This window comes from Cygnus atratus, chromosome 1, assembly GCF_013377495.2.
Source record: "Cygnus atratus isolate AKBS03 ecotype Queensland, Australia chromosome 1, CAtr_DNAZoo_HiC_assembly, whole genome shotgun sequence".
NCBI lineage: Eukaryota > Metazoa > Chordata > Aves > Anseriformes > Anatidae > Cygnus > Cygnus atratus.
Genome location: NC_066362.1, coordinates 68,924,455 through 68,943,905, shown reverse-complemented (window position 1 = coordinate 68,943,905; position 19,451 = coordinate 68,924,455). Strand labels below are relative to the sequence as shown.

General features: G+C 35.4%; 1 protein-coding gene across 5 annotated transcripts in view; it reads right to left on the bottom strand.

Annotated features, from left to right (window-relative positions):
• PLEKHA5 (pleckstrin homology domain containing A5) overlaps positions 1–19,451 on the bottom strand; it is a 168,207-nt gene that overhangs the window by 27,624 nt on the left and 121,132 nt on the right. For 2 of the 5 annotated variants that reach the window (XM_035550794.1, XM_050710471.1), the window contains exons 10-13: positions 17,581–18,048; positions 12,853–13,321; positions 11,166–11,249; positions 8,426–8,545 (exon numbers count right to left, since the gene is read on the bottom strand). In XM_035550794.1, coding sequence (XP_035406687.1) covers positions 8,426–8,545; positions 11,166–11,249; positions 12,853–13,321; positions 17,581–18,048 — 1,141 coding nt within the window. Of the gene's footprint in view, positions 1–1,040; positions 1,122–7,689; positions 7,744–8,425; positions 8,546–11,165; positions 11,250–12,852; positions 13,322–17,580; positions 18,049–19,451 lie in introns of all 5 variants that reach the window. The other 3 variants (XM_035550795.2, XM_035550796.2, XM_050710483.1) reach the window with 2 other exon arrangements.

Here is a 19,451-nt window from a genome sequence, read left to right as displayed (position 1 = left end):
GAGAAGTCTCTAGCATCTTTTTTTTTTTTTTTTGAATCTCAAGCAAACCTACAACGTGGAGTGGACTTCCAAAAAAAGACCATCCATGAAATTAAACTCCAGCTGTTTTTTGCACCTTTATTTACAATTTTTTTCATTTTTGGCTCACAAGGACAAAAATGTGAGCTTAAGAGAGCTGCTCAGGTACTCCCTTCTGACTGGCAGCCAGAATTGCACACTTCATCTGCTGCAAAACAGCACCAGCATTTAAGTAAGAACAATATCTTCATTGCGGTTGTGGCTAGAAACTTCTAAAACATTCTCTAATATGACAGGAGCCACTGACCTAAGCCCCAGTAAGCCTAAAACACTGCAGTGCCAATGGATATGTATTGGCCATGCTCATAAGTTAATGCAGGTTTCAATTCTTGGACAATATTTCCATTCACATTTCTGATTCTTCTTCCATCTTACCATTTACAAGCACCACTAGATACTCTCTAAGTGTGCACTGTTAAGTCTGCTGTGACTTTATTAACAGACACTGCCTTTTGGATTTACAGTCCCCAGATCAAAGTAATTTTGATCCTTTCTTCAGTAGCTAAAGGCTTGTAAGGTGCAAACAAAAACCTGTAAATCCACTTCCTAGAACGAAACAAAATTGCCAGAAATGACCAGGTAAACGCCACTCACATGCTTTTGTAGTGGTCAAAATAAAGAAGCACCTTTGAACACTAATAGCATAGGATCATGCTAAGACAGATGTTGGAAGCTTATTGGAAGTTTTATGAATTTACTGGACACCTGCATAAGACAACCAACTAATTAAATAGTCCAGACAGTTATTCAAAGGGGTACATTTAATACTTAACAACAAAAACGCAGCAAAAGCCATGCTAACGATATTGCAGCATTTTATAAAGCATGGATGACTTGTGGTTTTCCAAAGCAAATAAGAGAAACACCGATGTTATGAATAAATCTGAGGAACAACCAAAACTGTCACTAAGAAAAATTTTCGCAGATGATAAAGCAATTTCATTCACTATCCAAGACCTTACTTGCTGGTACAGTTGCGGTCTTAGCGCCGAGTTCTCAATCATAGTGTGAACCATGGTGATTAAAGGTTCATTCTCTTTCATCTATTTCAAATCAGGAGGAGCATACAGCAAACATCAGTTTACAGCATGGCTAGATTTGAAAGACGACACTGTAAAATATAGCCTCTACTTTAATTTTTTCTAATAATGCAGTAGATTACATTTTACCCCATGCTTTTTATATATTCCATCATTCAGTAATATCAAACATCTGACAAGTTCAATGACAGCAAACAAATGCAGCAAAACCACATAAAAATGCTCAAACCAATGAAATATTCATTGACGAAACCTCTCCTTTTTAAAAATAAAAATGCTTAAAATAAGCCTGGCTTTGCCAGATACGTAAATGAAAAATATTATTGGATTATTCAGTAAGAACATTCAAACCTTTATCAAAAAATCTTTTAAATTATAGTTTTAATAACTCAATGTACATTAAAAAGATGTAAGCATCCTCTTGGAATACTGAAGAAAGGTTTAGACTTATGTTCATGTATCACAAAATGCCTTTATATACTGCACTGTTTCATATACTTAGGAACTTTGAATCATTAGTCTTTGCATTTATCCACCCTCATATATGGCTGTGCAGCTACTTCGGAGTTACATTTCTGAGCTGGTCAGACATCATTTAAAATAACTTGTATTTATTGCCACATGTGCAAATGGAAAAAACAGGTCCAGTGGTTACTACAGTAAAAACTGCTTACATTTAGGATTTCAAAAGAGTATGCAAAACATACTAGCACTGGATTTTTCATTTTAAAAATAGACCTTCCTAACACTAAGTGAAAAATTAAGAAAACTTAGTTTTCATCTCCAAAACTGCAAAGTAACTTAAAAACACTATCCCCCTACTATTTTTGTTAGGCACTTCAGGACCTCTTTAACAGTAACTGCTTCAAGTATGGTTATGCAGGAAAGAAGAGTGTTGTATGTGTGTGTACGGATATTTATGATCTTTCACTCTGCTTTTATGTGTGTATACACACACCATAAATTTGCTTTGCAATGTTTAGTTTCTCAGATGGAAAATGCTACAGAAAGCCAGAGTTTTTGATGCCTTTCAGAATTTCTTGCCTCTATCTAATTATTTTAGTTATTTACAAAAACAAAACCAAAAAACACCTAAGTTGTACATTTGGAGAAATATTTTGTTCTCCTTATAGGAAACATTTTTATTGTCTCAGATACAGGACTTCTTTTTGTTGTTGTTGTTGTTGTTTTTTTTTTAAAACTTTGTATGATCAGGTGGTAAGTTAATTGTTCAAAAAGGACAATTATCTTAAGAAGGCAAGTTCATGATGCTCTGTTTGTGTAAGGTAGGAAAAAAAAAAACAAACAACTTCCATTTGCTTCATCTTCTACAGCACTACATAAACAAAACTAGAACTGATACAAGAAGTTGTTCTCCTTTACATTAAAATTTTGTCCAGAAAGTGGGTGCATTTGGTGATACCAAAAGATATATCAATAGTAAGGTCCAAAGCCAAGCTAACGAACTACAAACTACTGAAATATTTGTAAAAATTAAAATTACTGGCTGAAATGTTTTATTTGCAGTATGCTGGTTTGCAAGGATTTTTATTAGGAGGATTTCAAGAGCTTAAGCCTGTTCAACCTTTTTTTTTTTTTTAAACAATATTTTTCCTTTGACTGATAACAGACAGTGCCAAAAATAATTTCTATGGAACTGTTAAGATTTTTTTCAACCACATGCGAAAAAAATGAAAAGCGTTTGCTCTAAAGTTGTTCTGAAATAATGTTTTGTCCTCCAGCCAGCTCCAGCTTCATCTTATATGACCTTCTCCAGTATTTTTACTACCACTGGCGCTTAACCATGCTTATTTAACACTGTCTGAAGACACCAGTTATTTCCAGAAAAGTTCCAGTTCCTTAAGAACAGAGATCAAAAAGCAGATTGATAAAGTAAAGCCGAAGTATCTTCATAGCAGTCAAAAATATCCAACTTTTTTCCCCTTTAGGAAATCAATGCTTCCAAAAAAAAGTCAGATGTTTAACTATTGAGACATTTGTGAGAGAGTATGTATCTATCACAAATTTGTTAACTAAAGCTAGCACGCACAAGGCAATGTGCACTGAAGAACTAACTGCGCAAAATGTAGTGCTGCTGGATACAGTGGCAACGCTCTCAGGTAAAGAGAACACCTCTTTTGTGCTCTTAAAGCATTACCACGAGGCTACTCTCAAACAGAAGCAGGATACTATTCACATTGAATAAACTTCTACATAGGTCAAGGAAAAATACTTGTTCATAACAGAAATCAGCCAATTTTCTCTCACTTAAAAAAAAATCTATTTTGTTTCTCAAACTCGTGTACAATAAAGGGGACCTCTTAAATCCTGTAATACATTTGTTGTCTCTCCAATTATAGATGTCACAAAAATCTCTACAAATTGGAATTAAGATTTTCTTTACGCATAAGCAAACCAAAGCGTAAGCTTCCTGATGCCACACAGCAACAAAACCAAATATAATCCAGCAGTCTTAGTTTTCTCACTCAGTCATTCTAGTAAATAACTGTTTCTTCCCAGACACTACCTTTGCTTTTCTCTTTACTGATGTAGGACATAAAAGCCTTTCGCAGTTGGAAATGCTGAAAAACACCTCCTTGATCTGTGACATACCTGAACAGCTCCATTACTGATGAGATAGCATCTGACTGGGTACTTTGCATTTTAAACTGTAAACCCAAGCTATTGACTACTTTTTTCTTCCTGCCTCTCCCTAAACTCTCTGCTGCACCTGGTAACGCCCTAGGACAGATGACATTTCAGTCTGTACTGTTCTGGTGGCATCCATCGGCTGGAACAGTGGCTCCGTACCGGGACAGCTGACCTCAGTGACGAGATAACACCTTATGCTATAGGTGACATCAGACTGCGCTCAGCTTGGCAGTTTTATCTGTTTCTTCTCAAGCTTCCTAAAGGTTAAAGTAGCTGTAACAGGACCAGCCCAAACTTTTCTCCTGCCTTGCCTCTGCTCTTTACTTCTCTGTCCAAAACAAAGAAGGATAAAGCAGTTTTCCTTCCTGCGTTCTTTTCCAGCAATGCTGCCTCTGTGCAGTCTTTTTTTTTTCCACCCAGCACTGCCTCAGTCCTTGGGCCTGTCTTGTTCCTCTAGAAAGGAAAAAGGAAAAAAAGGAGGAGCAGAAAGAACAAGAGTGGCAGCAGGGTCACCTTGCTACCCTTTCCAGGTAACTTGAGAAACACAATTAAGAGTAGTAGTAACACAAAGTGCTGCTAATATAGGACACAAAACTTGAGGCTGAAACAAGAAATCAGGTACAATACAAGATATGTGGCAACTCTATCCAAACACCCATTGCTCTGTTCTGTCCTCCTCTAATTTACGACCTTTTTCCAGAACCACCTTCATCATCCCAGAAAAAAGGCAGTGAAGAGGAGGAAACAGGAGCAAAACATTGAGACAGTAGGGATGCTGGCTATTGGACCTTCACTTCTTTATTTGACAACTTCTTGTTCAAGTTCTGTTTATTTTTTTGACACACCCCTTGGAAACTAAAAGAAACCAAAAAGTGAAGGTACCAGAAAAAGTGAAATAAATATACAAACAATTTAACACCTAAACAATACACATAAATAGCCATTTCAACAAATACTTAAAAAAAAATGTAGCAGTGCTTATTAATGAGACAAACCAGCCTGGGATAGGCTGAGATCATTACGACAACATGCACAGAGAATTTGAGATAGCCTGAGTTCATTAGAAGAGGATTTTTCAGCCAAATAAAAGTTTTATTATTAATATAAAATTCAAAAGTGTGCTCAAAGACCAGTTTTTGCTGGAATTCTCTGTAGCGACAGAGATTCAAGTGGGACCTCCTGCCATAGCTGTATTTACAAATGAGAAAAAACAGTATGTCAAGCCATTACCTGAAAAATACATTTCTACTTTCTATTACTGCTATAAGCTGTTACTGATTACTGGGTAAAAATTCATTCAAAAAAATACATTAAGGAGAATGCTGTCTTGGATTTAGCAATGCACAATAAGTGATCCCTTAAAATGTTATATGGCAGAAGACTGAGATTTTATTTGTCCTCACAACATGTCCCATGTTGGCAGTCATATCACCATTGCCTGGCCTTACTAGCCACATCCAACGAACTGCTTCCTAAAAGGCACATCAAACTCTCTCCAGCCTCTCTAGGAAGCTTAAGCCAGCAGAGCGATTCAAAACCCCATTTGAAAAAAGGATGCTGAACAATAATTCTTTTAGCTGTAAGACATCAAAGAAACCATATGGCTGAAGAGACTGATGCACATATATCCAATCTTCCCCCCATCCCTAAATTCCAACAACAACAACAAAAATTCTGAAAAAAATACATAAATGCTGAAAAGTGTAACACAAGAATTTCCAAGCATCTCAAAAGGAAACAGCTATAGAAAAAAGCAAAACTTATAAAATGCTATGGGATATTCTTGAGTCTTGATAAGAAAGCCACCTAACCAGTGGACAACAACTCACTGCAACAGTGTAGAAACCAACTTCTACACATGCATTTTTGCCTGTCTGAAAAGTCCTCTGTGCAACCTTGGCAAAAACTTGCTAATTATTGTGATGCAGAGTGTTGCGTTCTTTGTGACTAAAACATGAGAGCTGAAGATAACAGGACTGGAATTCCACCAAATGCTCCGAAAAAGCATTTGGAAAAAAGAAAAGGAGTTTTTGATACTATTTATTTTCAGAGATTAAATATGAATCAAGTGGAAATACCTAGTTTAAATACATTGTGCATTTAAAATTCAGAGGGTAAGTGATTATGCAATTTGGTTACAGATGTGGACAATTAGGAAGAAAGGCCTCAGACTAAGAGAAATGTAGGTCTTTTCTTTGCAACATAAAGGAAAAATGATAAAGGACAAACTAGTAAAAAGATATAAGTGAGACACTACCCCTAGAAGCAGGGGTACTCAAAGTAAGAAGAGTCTCAGGAGACTTATTCAATACAAGTTGATGGCAGTATTATACTAAAATACGGAAAAGAAGAAAAACTGATGAGAAACTAGGACAAATATTCCAACCTGCTCTTCCATGATTTTATGATTAATATATTTTAGACTTGATAACGGTTTCTTACTGCAAGAAGTGCAGTAACTTCTTGCATCTTTTGTAGAGGCAATTATGACATGTTCATAAAATTTAGGCACTTCCCTAAATTAAACTTATTAATTCAATTAATAAGTTTATCACATTATATTTAATCTGATGCAAGTTAAAAGGAAATCCTTTGCACCACTTTGCACAAAGGCCATTCTCCCCTCTTTATCCTGCCTATTACACTGACAAGCCTTGCTAATCAAGTAGCAGCATGGAACAGTTTCACATTTCACATGGAGTTGTTGTTCCTTGGCAATGAATTACATTTTTGAATATGGAATTATTCCCTTATTTGAAAACATCATGAACTGGAAATATCTGAGTTGGATGACATATATCAGTCTAATTTAGCAATTAGGAAGGGCAGTTTTCCCTACTTTTAGACCCCCTGCAGTCCCTAAAAGAAGATAAAATCCTTAGAAATGCACAGCTATCTAAGTGGATTGGTCACTATTTATGCCTTGTTTCCAAGAGATCATTGGAAGATAAAATCACTGGCAAATATGCACTTGCACACACGTGTTGAAATCCTACCACGGGAATATAGAGGACATAAAGCTAACTATTCTTAGAGCTTCGAAGTGCAATGCTGTGAATTATGCAATGCTGTTCTAAGTATTCTTAGAACTGTTAAGTGCAATTTCATTAGTAGAAAGAATATGAGAAAAAGCTCTCGAGATTTCCACATTTTTAACTAACAGACACGTATGTGCTTATATTTCTTTTAAGCTCTTATGATTGTCTTTTATACGTGCTATTGAAAATTCACCATTTAAAAACTTCTCAAAGACAACTTGCAAACAAGTCCCATTTGATCATGCCACAAAGACGTAAAAAATGTGGTATCATAACTGTTCCCTTGGCAATAAAGTAAGTTGGCGAAGACAGAATTATATCCTCAGACCAAAAGTTAGCAGGATTTATAAAGAAGTAAGATCTTATATAAATCTTTAAGAAATAACTGAGTAAAAGGAGAAAAAGCCATTAGCCACGCTAAGATTTATTTAAAAACTTTCTATATGTTTGACTTCTGTTTCATTTTATGTCCTGTGGAAACATTCAATTATTCTGAATTTAGAAACCAAAATAATCAATCAGAAGCACTGATTTTCTGTAAACTGTATGTGTATCATATGAGCTTGGAAATATAGTACCACTTTGGTTAACAGTGGTAAAATGCTACAGTTAGTGTAGTTACAGGAAGGATATGAAGAACAGAAAAATTAAGTGGAGAATGGCTACTGTACTTGGAAAAGTTTAGTTTGAATTTACTTTTTCCATCATGTGCCAAGTCTGTAATAAATTAAGATGCTTTGTGCTACCTAAAATCATCATGTATTAAATATCCAACTTCATAAAAAGCACTAAAAATCATTCTCCCCAAATATTTTCAGCTTGACAGGAGCAGGCAAAAAGCATTAAGAAATGTAAACACACAAGAAAATTGCAAATCCCACCTGATGATCCAAATATATGGCATTCCTTTGAAGGTGATGCGAAAGAATCTCACTCTAGCAGGCAGCAGTCAGAGGGAAAAAGGAAGGGAAGGGACAGAAGGTGCAGAATGCATGAAAAGAGTTTTAAAAGATGTAAACTAGATAGTGATCTGTTTTATGTAGAAATACGATGCTTTTTTTTTTTTAATGATCTATTAACAAGTTTTGACCCCAAAACAGAAGAAATGAAAGTCTGCCATGAATCAGACTACGAACTAACTACTACATTAGATTTTGGTTTTACACATAAAATATAGTATGCTCACGCGAAATGCCTACTTAACTACACAGACAACTATAAACCCCTTGATAAATCTGTTTTAAACATATCCTGATTTCTGTACAGAATTCATTAAGATTATATCTGATACAAGGCAATATAAACAATGAAATTAATATCACGATCTTTCACTGCTATTTTTGTTTATAACAGCAATCAGTTAAAAGCCTGTAACTTTAAACTAAACTACAATACATTTAAAATATTCCTATGTCATTTTAACTCAGCTAATATCAAAAAGCTATGAGCTAAAACCTCCAAAGGTTAATAGCAGAACATCACATACACAAAGAAACAACCGTACTCTATTCTACACCCATGGTAGTCCAAGAGTTTTGCACTCAGGTACAATGCAAACTGATTAATGAATAACTAACAGCGAGAATGGTACATGACACACATTGCTTTATAGCTGACCTTTGGGCTGCTGGCCTCAAGTTTTAGTTGCATGAGCTGTGCTAGTGTGTGTTCCCGGATACTACTCAGTTCAGCTTGCTGCCGTCTCAGCTTTATTAGCAGCAGCGTGAGCTCCTCTGGCTGAAGGAGTGCAGTGTGAGAAGCCAAAGAGTAGAAAAAAGGTTAATTGGTATCCTAAACAACACTTAACTAAAATAAGGGTTCTTAGAATCTTTCTCACAAAACCTTTTTATAGCAATACAACAAAAGATATACCATTTTTCCCAAATTGACCGTTTTCAAATATATAACAAAGGGTTAAGTTTTAACTACTCAAAGCAACTAACACTTCAAATGTCGTAAAAATCAGAGCATTCTGAATAAAGGACAAAATAAGTGGGGATTTTGCAGGAGAAAGTCTGTGTAGCCCTCAAACTTTTTCTGACATGCATATCAAATTGAAGATATTGACTTAAGTGAAGGGGGATTAATTCCAGCCCTTAGGATATCATTAACTGTACAAAGACAACCTTGGGGAAAAATCAAAAAGTGCCCTCAGAAAATTTAGGTTTCTAAAATAGTTCTTCAAATTTCTGCATCAAGATTAAGAGTAAAAACAAAACAAAACAAACAAAAACCATGAGATAACTGAACTATGTCAGAAACAAGCATCTTTAACAAAAATAAAACTGAACTAGCAGGGCAAAAAAAATTTCAGTCCCTCCTTCCACAGGTCTGAGGCATTAACTTTTATGTCTAAGAGGTACAATACAGCCTTAGGAAGGGATAAAGAACAGTATTTTAAGCCCAAGATTACATGAATAGAGTTACACACAAACTTTTTTTTTCCCCTAGGTAATTCTACAAAGCTTAGGTCAATTTGGAAAAATCTACCTGAACCGTTCCTGGGAACCACTTCTATTAGCAACACTTCAAAGAAAATGAAACATTATTAACATCACAAGTATTTTTGTTATGTTCCTGTTTGCTTCTGTTTCTTACACTTCTTCAGAAGTGAATCTTATAATAGGTTAAATATTAATCCAACATTTTGATTTACTTACAAGTTCCGTGAGCTTAAAAAAAACAACAAAAAACAGCTGCTTGTTCTCTGCCACAGTCACGGAATTTCCCCAAAGCAGAGAATAAAATGGCTCCAGAGAACAAGGTGTTAAATTACTGAAAACCAAATGCCAGTTTTTTAGAATAAAGAAGAAAAATGTCTTAGAATAAGCATAGCACTGTTGTGAGCTTGTACCTAAGTAGCCCACAAGAGGGAGCAAGGGATTTCCACATAGCTTCAGTTATCAAAACCATTTGCTTTGAAGGAAAACCAACACCAGAGCCAAATTGTCCAGTGGCCAATCTTGCTCTTACATTACCCTTTCAATACCTGGATTTTAAATATTTGATTTCAGAAACAATGCATAAGAATCTAGACTGTTATACAAGATACTTTCAAGTTCTCTCCAAAAATAAGTGACAATGCTTTCAGTCTGAAAATTAACATTTTTTTTCAAAGCCCAAGAAAACATGTTTGGAAACAAGAGTAGTGGAAGTAGCGTCTTTGAACAAAAGGAATAACGAATCATTTTTTTCAAGATCAAAACTTTTCTTCATATGGCCAAATCCCAGTTTTAGCACATTAAGAATCAACTAGTTGATGGTACTTAAATACAATGTTTGCAAGCATTTTTTTTTCTCATAGAGGAGTCCTACTCTTCCCTAGACATTCAAAGTATTGCAAAGAATTTTGACATTTCTGTAAGTGCTGTAGTTTTGATATAACTCTTGGGACTCTTGCAACAAACATAACAGACTTTTGTTTAAAGAGCTACCTGCAGATTGTCCTCCTTCTGGCCCCTGTAATGCTTGTGCACTTCTGGTTTCTACAGGCAGAAGCTTGGACCTCCTTGCCCCCTACACCCTGCTTATCACCCCAACTCCAGTAGCACAGCCCAGGAGAGCTGATGTGGCCATGAACCCAAAGAAATGTCTGCGAAAAATAAGGCACCAGCTGCCAAAGGCTATCCGTTAAGTTGCTAAAGACGCCAGAGATTCATGCTGGGAAGTGCAAGAAACAGGGGGGTTTAAACTGTGGAAGGATTAACTGGGGAACTGTTGCCCACAGTATGATTCACAGTCTGTAGTCTCTATTCATAACTGCCTCAAAGATTACAGAAAAGAGATAAACACAGTTAAAGAAATAAAATAAATTTAGGACAGCTTCTTTGCTTTTAGCCAAGAGTCTTGTTTCAGTTAGGGAGATGGACTGTATTCACCAACATTATTTTGATGAAATACCTTCAATAAGGGTTCCAAGTTTATCACAGAAAAATGGGAGATGTTCGAAAGAGCATCATTTTACCAAATGCAGTTTTAGTATCCTTAAGATCTCCCCAAAACAGTAAATTTTGTTTCTAGAATTTTCTTAGTAAGTATTGGAGAAGTAAGTATTCTGTGATACATCACTGAAATTCCTGGGAGAGGGTGGAATAGATCAAAGATGATTAAAGAAATCCTTATTTCTGAAAGAAAATCTGGACTTAGTGACTAAAGAATATTCTCAGAATTCAACTTAAACACAAAGAATTTCTTTACTTGCTTTAAAAAAAAATCCTCACCAATTAAAATAAAGGTTTCATTTAATGTAAACTCTGAATAAACTAAGATTTCAGTGTTGCCTCTTTATACTTAAAGAATTATTCTTTAACTAAAGAAAGAAGATAAAAATGGTGTACCAAATAAAAATACAACTCACTGTTTTGCCTTGGAGGCTCTGAGGAGTAACAGGCTGTAAACTCAGACCTGCTGGCATTGACCTTCTGTCAGGCACAAAGACATGCTGTACAAAAACAAAATTGCACAGTATGATCCATAGTTATTTAGAGACTGAGCAACTATTCAATGCGAAAAAAAATTAAGCCAACTTCATGCTCATGACTTCATGCTCTCTCCTGACCTACCATCTACGACACTTCAGTAGGCTACCTCTACATTTTAGAAATACCTGATTTCATTGTTCATATATTGTTAACAGCTATCTCATAGTTGTTGCCCTACTGATAGCCCACATAAACAACAGCAATTTTAGTTTTTCACTTATCATTGAAAGCTGTTTAAAAACCTAAGATCTTTACATAGGTGAGGTGGCTTAAATCTTAAGCTTATTCTACTGATTTTAAACAGTCTCCTAATCACCTACCTCTTAAAAATAAGTTAGTGTTTTAAAGTTAATGGGAAAGGCTAGTTATGTAACTAAAAAAATACAAACAACCGAAGGGCATGAAAAAAATGAAGGAAACCAGGAGTCTTGCGTAAAAGATGCTAAATATGAAATGAAATACTAATAGGAAGCATTACAGATGGTAAAAAAATATCAGAAAGCAAAACATGGCTGAAATGACAAATAAGCACATACTCTGCATCACTGATCATAGTGATATTTCTCAGATTTGCGAGAATTGATTGCTAAATTTCCAGTGCAGTTGAGACTTAAAGGATGCCAAAACAAAAAGACTTCTCTGTTTATACGGAACTAAAAATTTTTCAAAAAGAAGACAATAAATAACTGTAAGATGTTTAAACTGCTTTAAAATGAAGTTAAAGACTTTTTGCCTGCATCAGGAGACACTCCAAATTATAAGGACACCTGAGCTAAAGATTTAGGAAAAAGTTTCAGGAGCATTTTACACAGTCAACTCTAGGAAACCAAATTCTAATTTTATATTCAACTGAAAGAACGATTCTTTTGTAATGAACTCCAGTCTCTTTAAAAACATGCATAACACAAGCATGACAGATAGGCTAGAGCCACAGACATCGGCACTCAGGTTTACAATTTTTAGTCTCTCTTCCACTGATGAAGACTAGCCAAGTTATGCTAGTCAGGGGCTAAGGTTTTATGCAAATGGTCTGGTCTTCGTTAGTGATTTCCCTAAAAACTCCAAGGCATCAAAAGAAACTCTTACACTCAGTTTTCCACTGGAACCCAAGGCAGCCAAAGTTGTGGCTGAAGAATAGACTAGTAATATACGGAAAGAAATATGGGACTTCAGTCCTCTTGGAGTTCCAATTAGAGAAGCTAGAAGGAAGAAAGATGTCTGTACATACAAAAAAGGTATTATATTCAGAACAAACTATTCTGAATAATTCACCTACTGTCTTCTTTTCTTCCTTTTAGAGAAGTATAATATCACAGACAGTAATATTAGGACATGCTTTGCCCAGCATTTTGAAAAATTATTATTATTATTATTGTTTTTTTTTTTATAACTGTTAGATTTTTAAGTGCTTTTTTAAATCAAACCTTTCTCCATGAAAACAGCAATGCAATTTGATCTTCATTGCAATCAAATACGACAGTTCAACATGAGCTCTAGAGTAACTGTACACTTTCTAATAGAAATCCTTGTAAATATGTTTGACTATTAAAATAAGTATTTTACCTTAGTATGATGCACCCTATGTCTTCGATCAATAGTGACATCTCCTCTTTGCACCGGTGAAGACACTTCTGACCTGTAGGTGCGCTGTGGGGAATATCCTTGGAAACCAGCTATTGAACCATGAGAAGGTGAGGTGGGAATTGAATGCATTGTCTGATCAGAAATATTAATCATAGTTTTTGGGCTACTTAAAGTACTGTGTCTAGTAAGAGTTGTTTGCTTATTGTAAAACTGGCGTTGCTGCCACTCATAGAGCTGCCACATCGTGTCGTCACGCATCGACCTTCGTTTTTCCTCGGCTGTTATTGCTCCCATGGTTCTGTCGTAAGTTGAAGGTGTTACACTACAGATGCTTTCTGGCCTTGCTTTGCTATTTCGTGGCAGTGTTCTGTAGCCTTCTGGGTAGCGGGGTAAAACTTGAGGTCGATGGCTTGGCATATTCCTTGGTAACGTCTGATAGGAGATTATGCTGAAACACAAATTTTCTTTTTATTAGTGGACAGCATTAATATTATGGCAATATCAATTTATTCGATATAGATTAGGTTTATCTAGCTATTACCTTTTTTGAGTACTGCAAGTATCATTTTAAAAACATGCAAAAAATCAAGATGATTAAAGAATCACCTATCTTGATTGAATGCATTGTAGCAGCTGAAACTGGATCCTATCTCTAATGAAACACTTAACTACTTGATTCAAATTTCATCTTTTTACCAGTTTAATAGTCTAGTGATGACAATTATAGATCAAATCTGTTCTATATGCTAGATAGGTCCAATTTTTTTATGCTTATAATTTCTGTACTGTTCCAAATATAAGCCCCTCTTAAATGTTCACTGTTTCAAAAGTGAGAAAGTTTCCTGTTTCTTATCTAAGAAAGTCTAAAGCAATTACTATGGATATTAAATATGCATTTTTAACAGCACAGTAAGAGAAAATAGCAGTAATTGTCAGAGGACAGAACTGAGGTCATAAACACAAATAAGGATTAATTCAATCCTTATCTAAAATTCTGGTAAGTCCAACTTAAAGCCATTTTCTGCTGATTGCATCTATGACAGATACTTGCCCAAAGACAATGAAATGATCTCAGATTGGACATGATGCAGCCATCAGAGGGCAGCAGCTTCCAGCTACACCCTGGCAAGCCTACTTCAAACTGAAACCCTGGTACCACAAGGCAACAGGATCTGAAGTCAGTTCTGCATGACTTCTGTGCCACAAACACATTAAAGAAACGATGTAGGGCAAAAGGCAAGATAAAACAACATTATGTATGTTAGGTACTTATGAAATAACTTAAGGAAATTGATGATGGTAAAAAAAACACTCTTCATTGAAAATAACTAAATTGAATATTTATAATCACCTGTATCATTTTGTTGATGAAAACTGATACAAAAAGCTTTATATACAAAGTCTGCTACAGTTTCTGAAGCTTTCCAAGAATTACTGAAGTATTATCTCCATTCTGTAGGTTGGACAGCTTTCTATTACCACAGAAAATTTACAAAAAAGGGAAAATGGATTCTCAATCCTGCTCTTTTGCTGCAAAACCTACCTAAATGCCTCTAAATTTCTTCATACAATGTATTATTAATGATAAGGGCTTTTCTCCATCTCCGTACTAGAAAAAAGCAACCAAGACACTTCTAAGTTTAATTTCAAACTTTCAAAATACAATTTTAGCTGTTCACAAACGGGTCTGGCCAAGTCTGATATTTTCATGCAGATGGCCAGTAAGCTAGATATGCTTCAGTCAGTGAAGCTCCTCTTCTATTTTATTAAGGGCACTGTAATCCTACTGGATTCTTTAAATATCCCAGACAACTTGAAGAAAAGCTGCCTGAAGTTCTTAATACACAAAGACTACAATTTAAAGTCTGCATGCAATTAATTATGTGTATTCTTGAACATTTAGGAAGGTGACGTATCAATCATTTATTGGCAAACAAAAAAAACTGTAAGAAGTCCAACCACCTCAATATTAAACCTTGGTTTACATTGTTTGATACAAACAAACAAACAAACAAACAAAAAAAACAATTGATTCACTAATGTCCTCTAGATACTTGCAGAAACATCCTTCTAGTCAAATCCAAAACTGGAGAGTATTACAGCTTGCAACTGCCTGGCATGCAAAATGACTACCAGAGTCAATCAGGCAGTCACGCAGACCATGAGGTTGCAAAATATTTCTGCAAACGCCATCATAAATAGCTCACTATATGTGTTCCCATACATAAAAAAAGGGCTCCCACATGAGTCCATAGACTCTTTAAAAACTCTTTCAGAAGTGCAAGCTGGACAATTTGGGAAAGGGACTGCTGCTATGGCCCTGGGGGCTTAGTATTCAAGGTTATGAATACCTTCAGATCAAAGCCTCAAAATATTCCTTCATCCTAAAAAATGTGAATACCAACTGCCACAGAGTACTCAACCTCCACGTGTAAATCACGGAAAGGGTGACCAAGCGAAGACGAAAACATGGTGCTGTACAGCAGGCATTTACTACTTAGGATGAGGCGTACATGGGCAAGGTGAGGAGATGGAGGTTACACCCTGGATTAGCAATAACAAAACAACACACGTGATACCATGAAACCCCTCTTCTGTCTTTTTCACTTTTCAGAAAGACCACTCACTTTTCACCAAAGGTGTTTTTTTTTTGGTGGAGGAAAATTAACTCTATCCTAGCTGAAACCAGAATATTTACTCATGACGGGCTTGTGCAAAATTCATTCAATAAAATGATACTAGGTAGAATGATTTTGTCTTTAATAAAACATACAGGGTTTGTCCTCCTTAAAGCATCAGTTCTCTTTCAAACCTATGTCTAGATCCATGGAAGTGGCAGATAACTTCAAGAATTAAAACATGTTACCATCAATCCCATTAATTTCTGAGGCAATCAAACTACCAAGTAGGCAGCCTATTCTTCTGAAAAATTAGTAGTTTTACAGTGAACCCTCTTCATTCCAGACTGAGGATAGCTATCAGCTCTTATTTCATACATAATTATTTAATCGAACCTCTTTTTGCTAACACTTTAGTACTATTAAAGTCCTAATTTTTATTTTTCCACAGAGATTCAGCTTGGTCCTTCATGATTTCTCTGAATGTAGAGATGTAGTACAAAGCATTTTTGTTACAAGTCAGCAACTTCACCCCATGAAGTGAAGACTACTTTTCTCAAAAAACAAAGAAATGAGTTTAACAGGTCTTACCACAGCCTAACTATTCCCCCACCCCAAACTTTAATATAAACTGGAGCTTCTTTCTACTCTCAGTCACCAACTTCAGTTGTACTTAAATTTCTGTCTCCAGACAGAATCTGACAAAAACAAAACCAAAAAAAGCTGCACATTTTGAACACACCACTAAGCATCCCGGTAATTATTCAAGGCCACTTCCACACAAAAGTAAAAAAGACAGCACAAGGTCAATTCTTTCTCTATAATCAAGACTAAAATATTGCTAATTAGTAGCATGTTGTTAACAGTACTTCCCAGTACAATGAAATCACTTTTAGGGTTTTATGCTTGCTCACAACGGAAAAATGGCACAGCTACTCAAGTCTCTACAGTTCAGATGCAAGTTTTAAAGTCCAATTTAAAAAAATCTAATTGCATCATAGAACTTTCTCAGTTCTAATTATACAAGCATGCATAAGAAATAAATGTCAGGTTGTGCAAGTCGCTTTCTGTAGTGCAGATTTCAAACCTGATCAAACCACTTATGTTGAGTACTTCATGAAACAACACATTAACAATTCCTAATTACATTTAATGATTGAGTAAATGTAGTGGGGAAAGTTTGAACCAATTTTGGCAAGTGTAGGTCAAACTAATGTAACATTTTTGCTGTTTTGCAAAAACTGAAAAAAAACCAGCCCCCATATTCTGACGTTTGAGGAAAACAGATTTTCTGAACTTGGTTCTATTTTAAGCTCTAGTTTCCAGCTCTTCGAAATATCTCCTGTGATACCATCCCCATTATTTCTAATCTAATGTAGCATAATTATTGTTTTATACTTTATGTCTAGAGCTGCTTGCTTGTAAGCCAGCCACAAAGCAGCGTCCCTATACTTCTGTCAGAGAGAAATTGCTATCAGCACAAAATTCAATATCGTCAGTCACTCACACGTAATTTTAAATGTTCAAGAATAAGCATTGGAGCTCAATATTAAAACTGGAAGACATTTAATTTCACAAGAAACAAATTGCTAGGCATCAAGTTAGACTTCTATGACTTACTCCTACATAAAGCTTCTCCCCCTCTCTGATTAAAACTTGTTTAAAGTTTAAAAAATGCATGGAATATATTTTTCAAGATTTTTAGATAAATATTAGTACAAGAATTTATAAATAAAAACACTGGAGACAGGCCACTTTCAAGAACAGACTTTAAGAAGGAAAAATATTTTTTTACAATTTCTCTCTGCTAGGACAGAGATATTTCTAACACCCCAAAGGGGTATCTGGCCATTTGTATTTTTTATTAATAGTTCAATAGTTTATTATTAATAGTTTAACTTAATAATATTTCAATGTTAATAAAAGACAAACAAGAAATCTGTTCTGAGTAGGCGCCCAGGTCCTTCTTACAGAGAACAACAAATTATTTATTTACATAATAGGGACTGAAACATAACATAACTAGCCAGTTTAAATATTATTTGGTAGGAAGTCTAGTTTAAAAAAAAACCAAACACATAGCACTTACCCTCTCGCTTCTTCCTCTTGCCCTTTTCCTCTTTGTATTTTAATCCACTGTTCCAACTGCAGCATTGAATTAGTTCTTTGCATAACTCGTTCAGACTCCATATGTGACTGAATTGCATTGTGCTGACCTCCATCTCCAGCATCTGCCAGGACAACACCAATGGCTTTATTCTCAGACCCATTTAAATGAACTGGTCTAAAGTGTCCAGCCTGAACTGTGCTTATGGGTAGAGTCCTGTATTCTGATCCCAAAGGATTTAGCTTTACACTGTTAATTTTTGTTAATGGTTTATCTTGCCCAACTTTCTGAAATCCATATTTTTCAGCTTCCAAAGCTTTCTTCTCTTCATTTTTGTTTGCTTCTTTGTTTTTCTGGTTATTCTGTGCCTCTGGCTTAATTAGCACCCGATGGTTTGAAACATTATTGCCCTCTTGAGGTGGTGTATTTTCAGTGGTTAACTTCTCAACTCTACAAAGGAGAATATATGACATGCTATAATATCAACAAAACATTCATTAAAAAAATAATATTAATAATTAATAAGTGAATCCCTTTCATGTATACCAGGGTTTTTCTGGTTGTCACTATCCAGATATTTTAAACTAGTATCTTGTCTTTGAGAGAAAAATCCAGGACATATTTTCCCAATCATCAATGGTAACTTCCTTCCCCCCAACTCCCAGCTTCTCTGTCTTTGCTGTTTCAAAAAACATTTGTAACATAGGCTTTTTAAGCCAGCTTTATATTAATGCCCCTTCACAAAACATGCACTAAACAAGGGAAATAAAGGAAGTCTGAAAAGTAGATGTTCAATTTCCAGAGGGCTAGACATTTAAACAGTAAAAATACTCAGTAGTTATTCCAGAACCAAAGCTTCCAGATGTCAACAGCCTTAAATTCAGACTATTTTTAAGTCTATCTTTAAAAATGGTAGCAGATTATGCTGTTAACTACCTTGTGATTCACAATACCACTGAATTTAACATATAACGAGATCCTTTAAAGAAAACAAACAACTTTTCATGGTCACTCGCATCAATTAGGTTTCTCTGGTATGCTATCACTTCCGCTGTCGTACATTTTAAGGAAAATAACTGTGGCTTCCCTAATTTTAGGGGAGAAGACAGCTGCTGACTAAGGGAACTGCACCACAAAAACAATGGTATTTTTAAACAGCTACTGCTTTACAGTACTTACACAAGTAGCCAATGCATATAATTCTATTAACTGTCTTAAAGTTTCAAAATGTCAAGAAACTGCACAAGGACTTGATCTTAACATCCAACTCTGATGGTGACATTTTTTTATTTCAACTTACCAAAAAAAAACAAAAAAGCTGAAACATATCGATCAACATTTTTGGGTATGGGATGAAGGACGAAGAAAAAAATGTTTTAAACGTGTATCTCTTTATAAAACGAAACTAAGAACAAAGCTATTTTAAGATGATGTCAAACTAATCTTTCAGACTGCATGTTTTGGCAACATTATTCATCTTTACAGTTTTGTCCAGTTCAAGTGCCTAATCCATTTGCAGAGAGGCCAACACATATATTTAATTGACCAATAGCAAACGAATGACCACTCCACTGAAAAGTGTTCTAGTTCCAGGTAAGTACAATCATAACAGTAAGCATTTTTGCTTACCCAGTCTTGAACATAAGGCCAAAATGTATAACAAGTCTACATGGCTTAAAAAATGTGTTGGGGAAGTGAACTGCCAACAAGCCAACTACTTGAGACAGAACCCTAGTAAATGTATAAAGGACTTAAGACTGTAAGGTCCTTATGTTATCCGCTGTTAACGAAGTTGGATGCTTAATTTTAGGTGCATCTCCCATTATCAGCGTACTCTTGCTGTGAATTCTTGG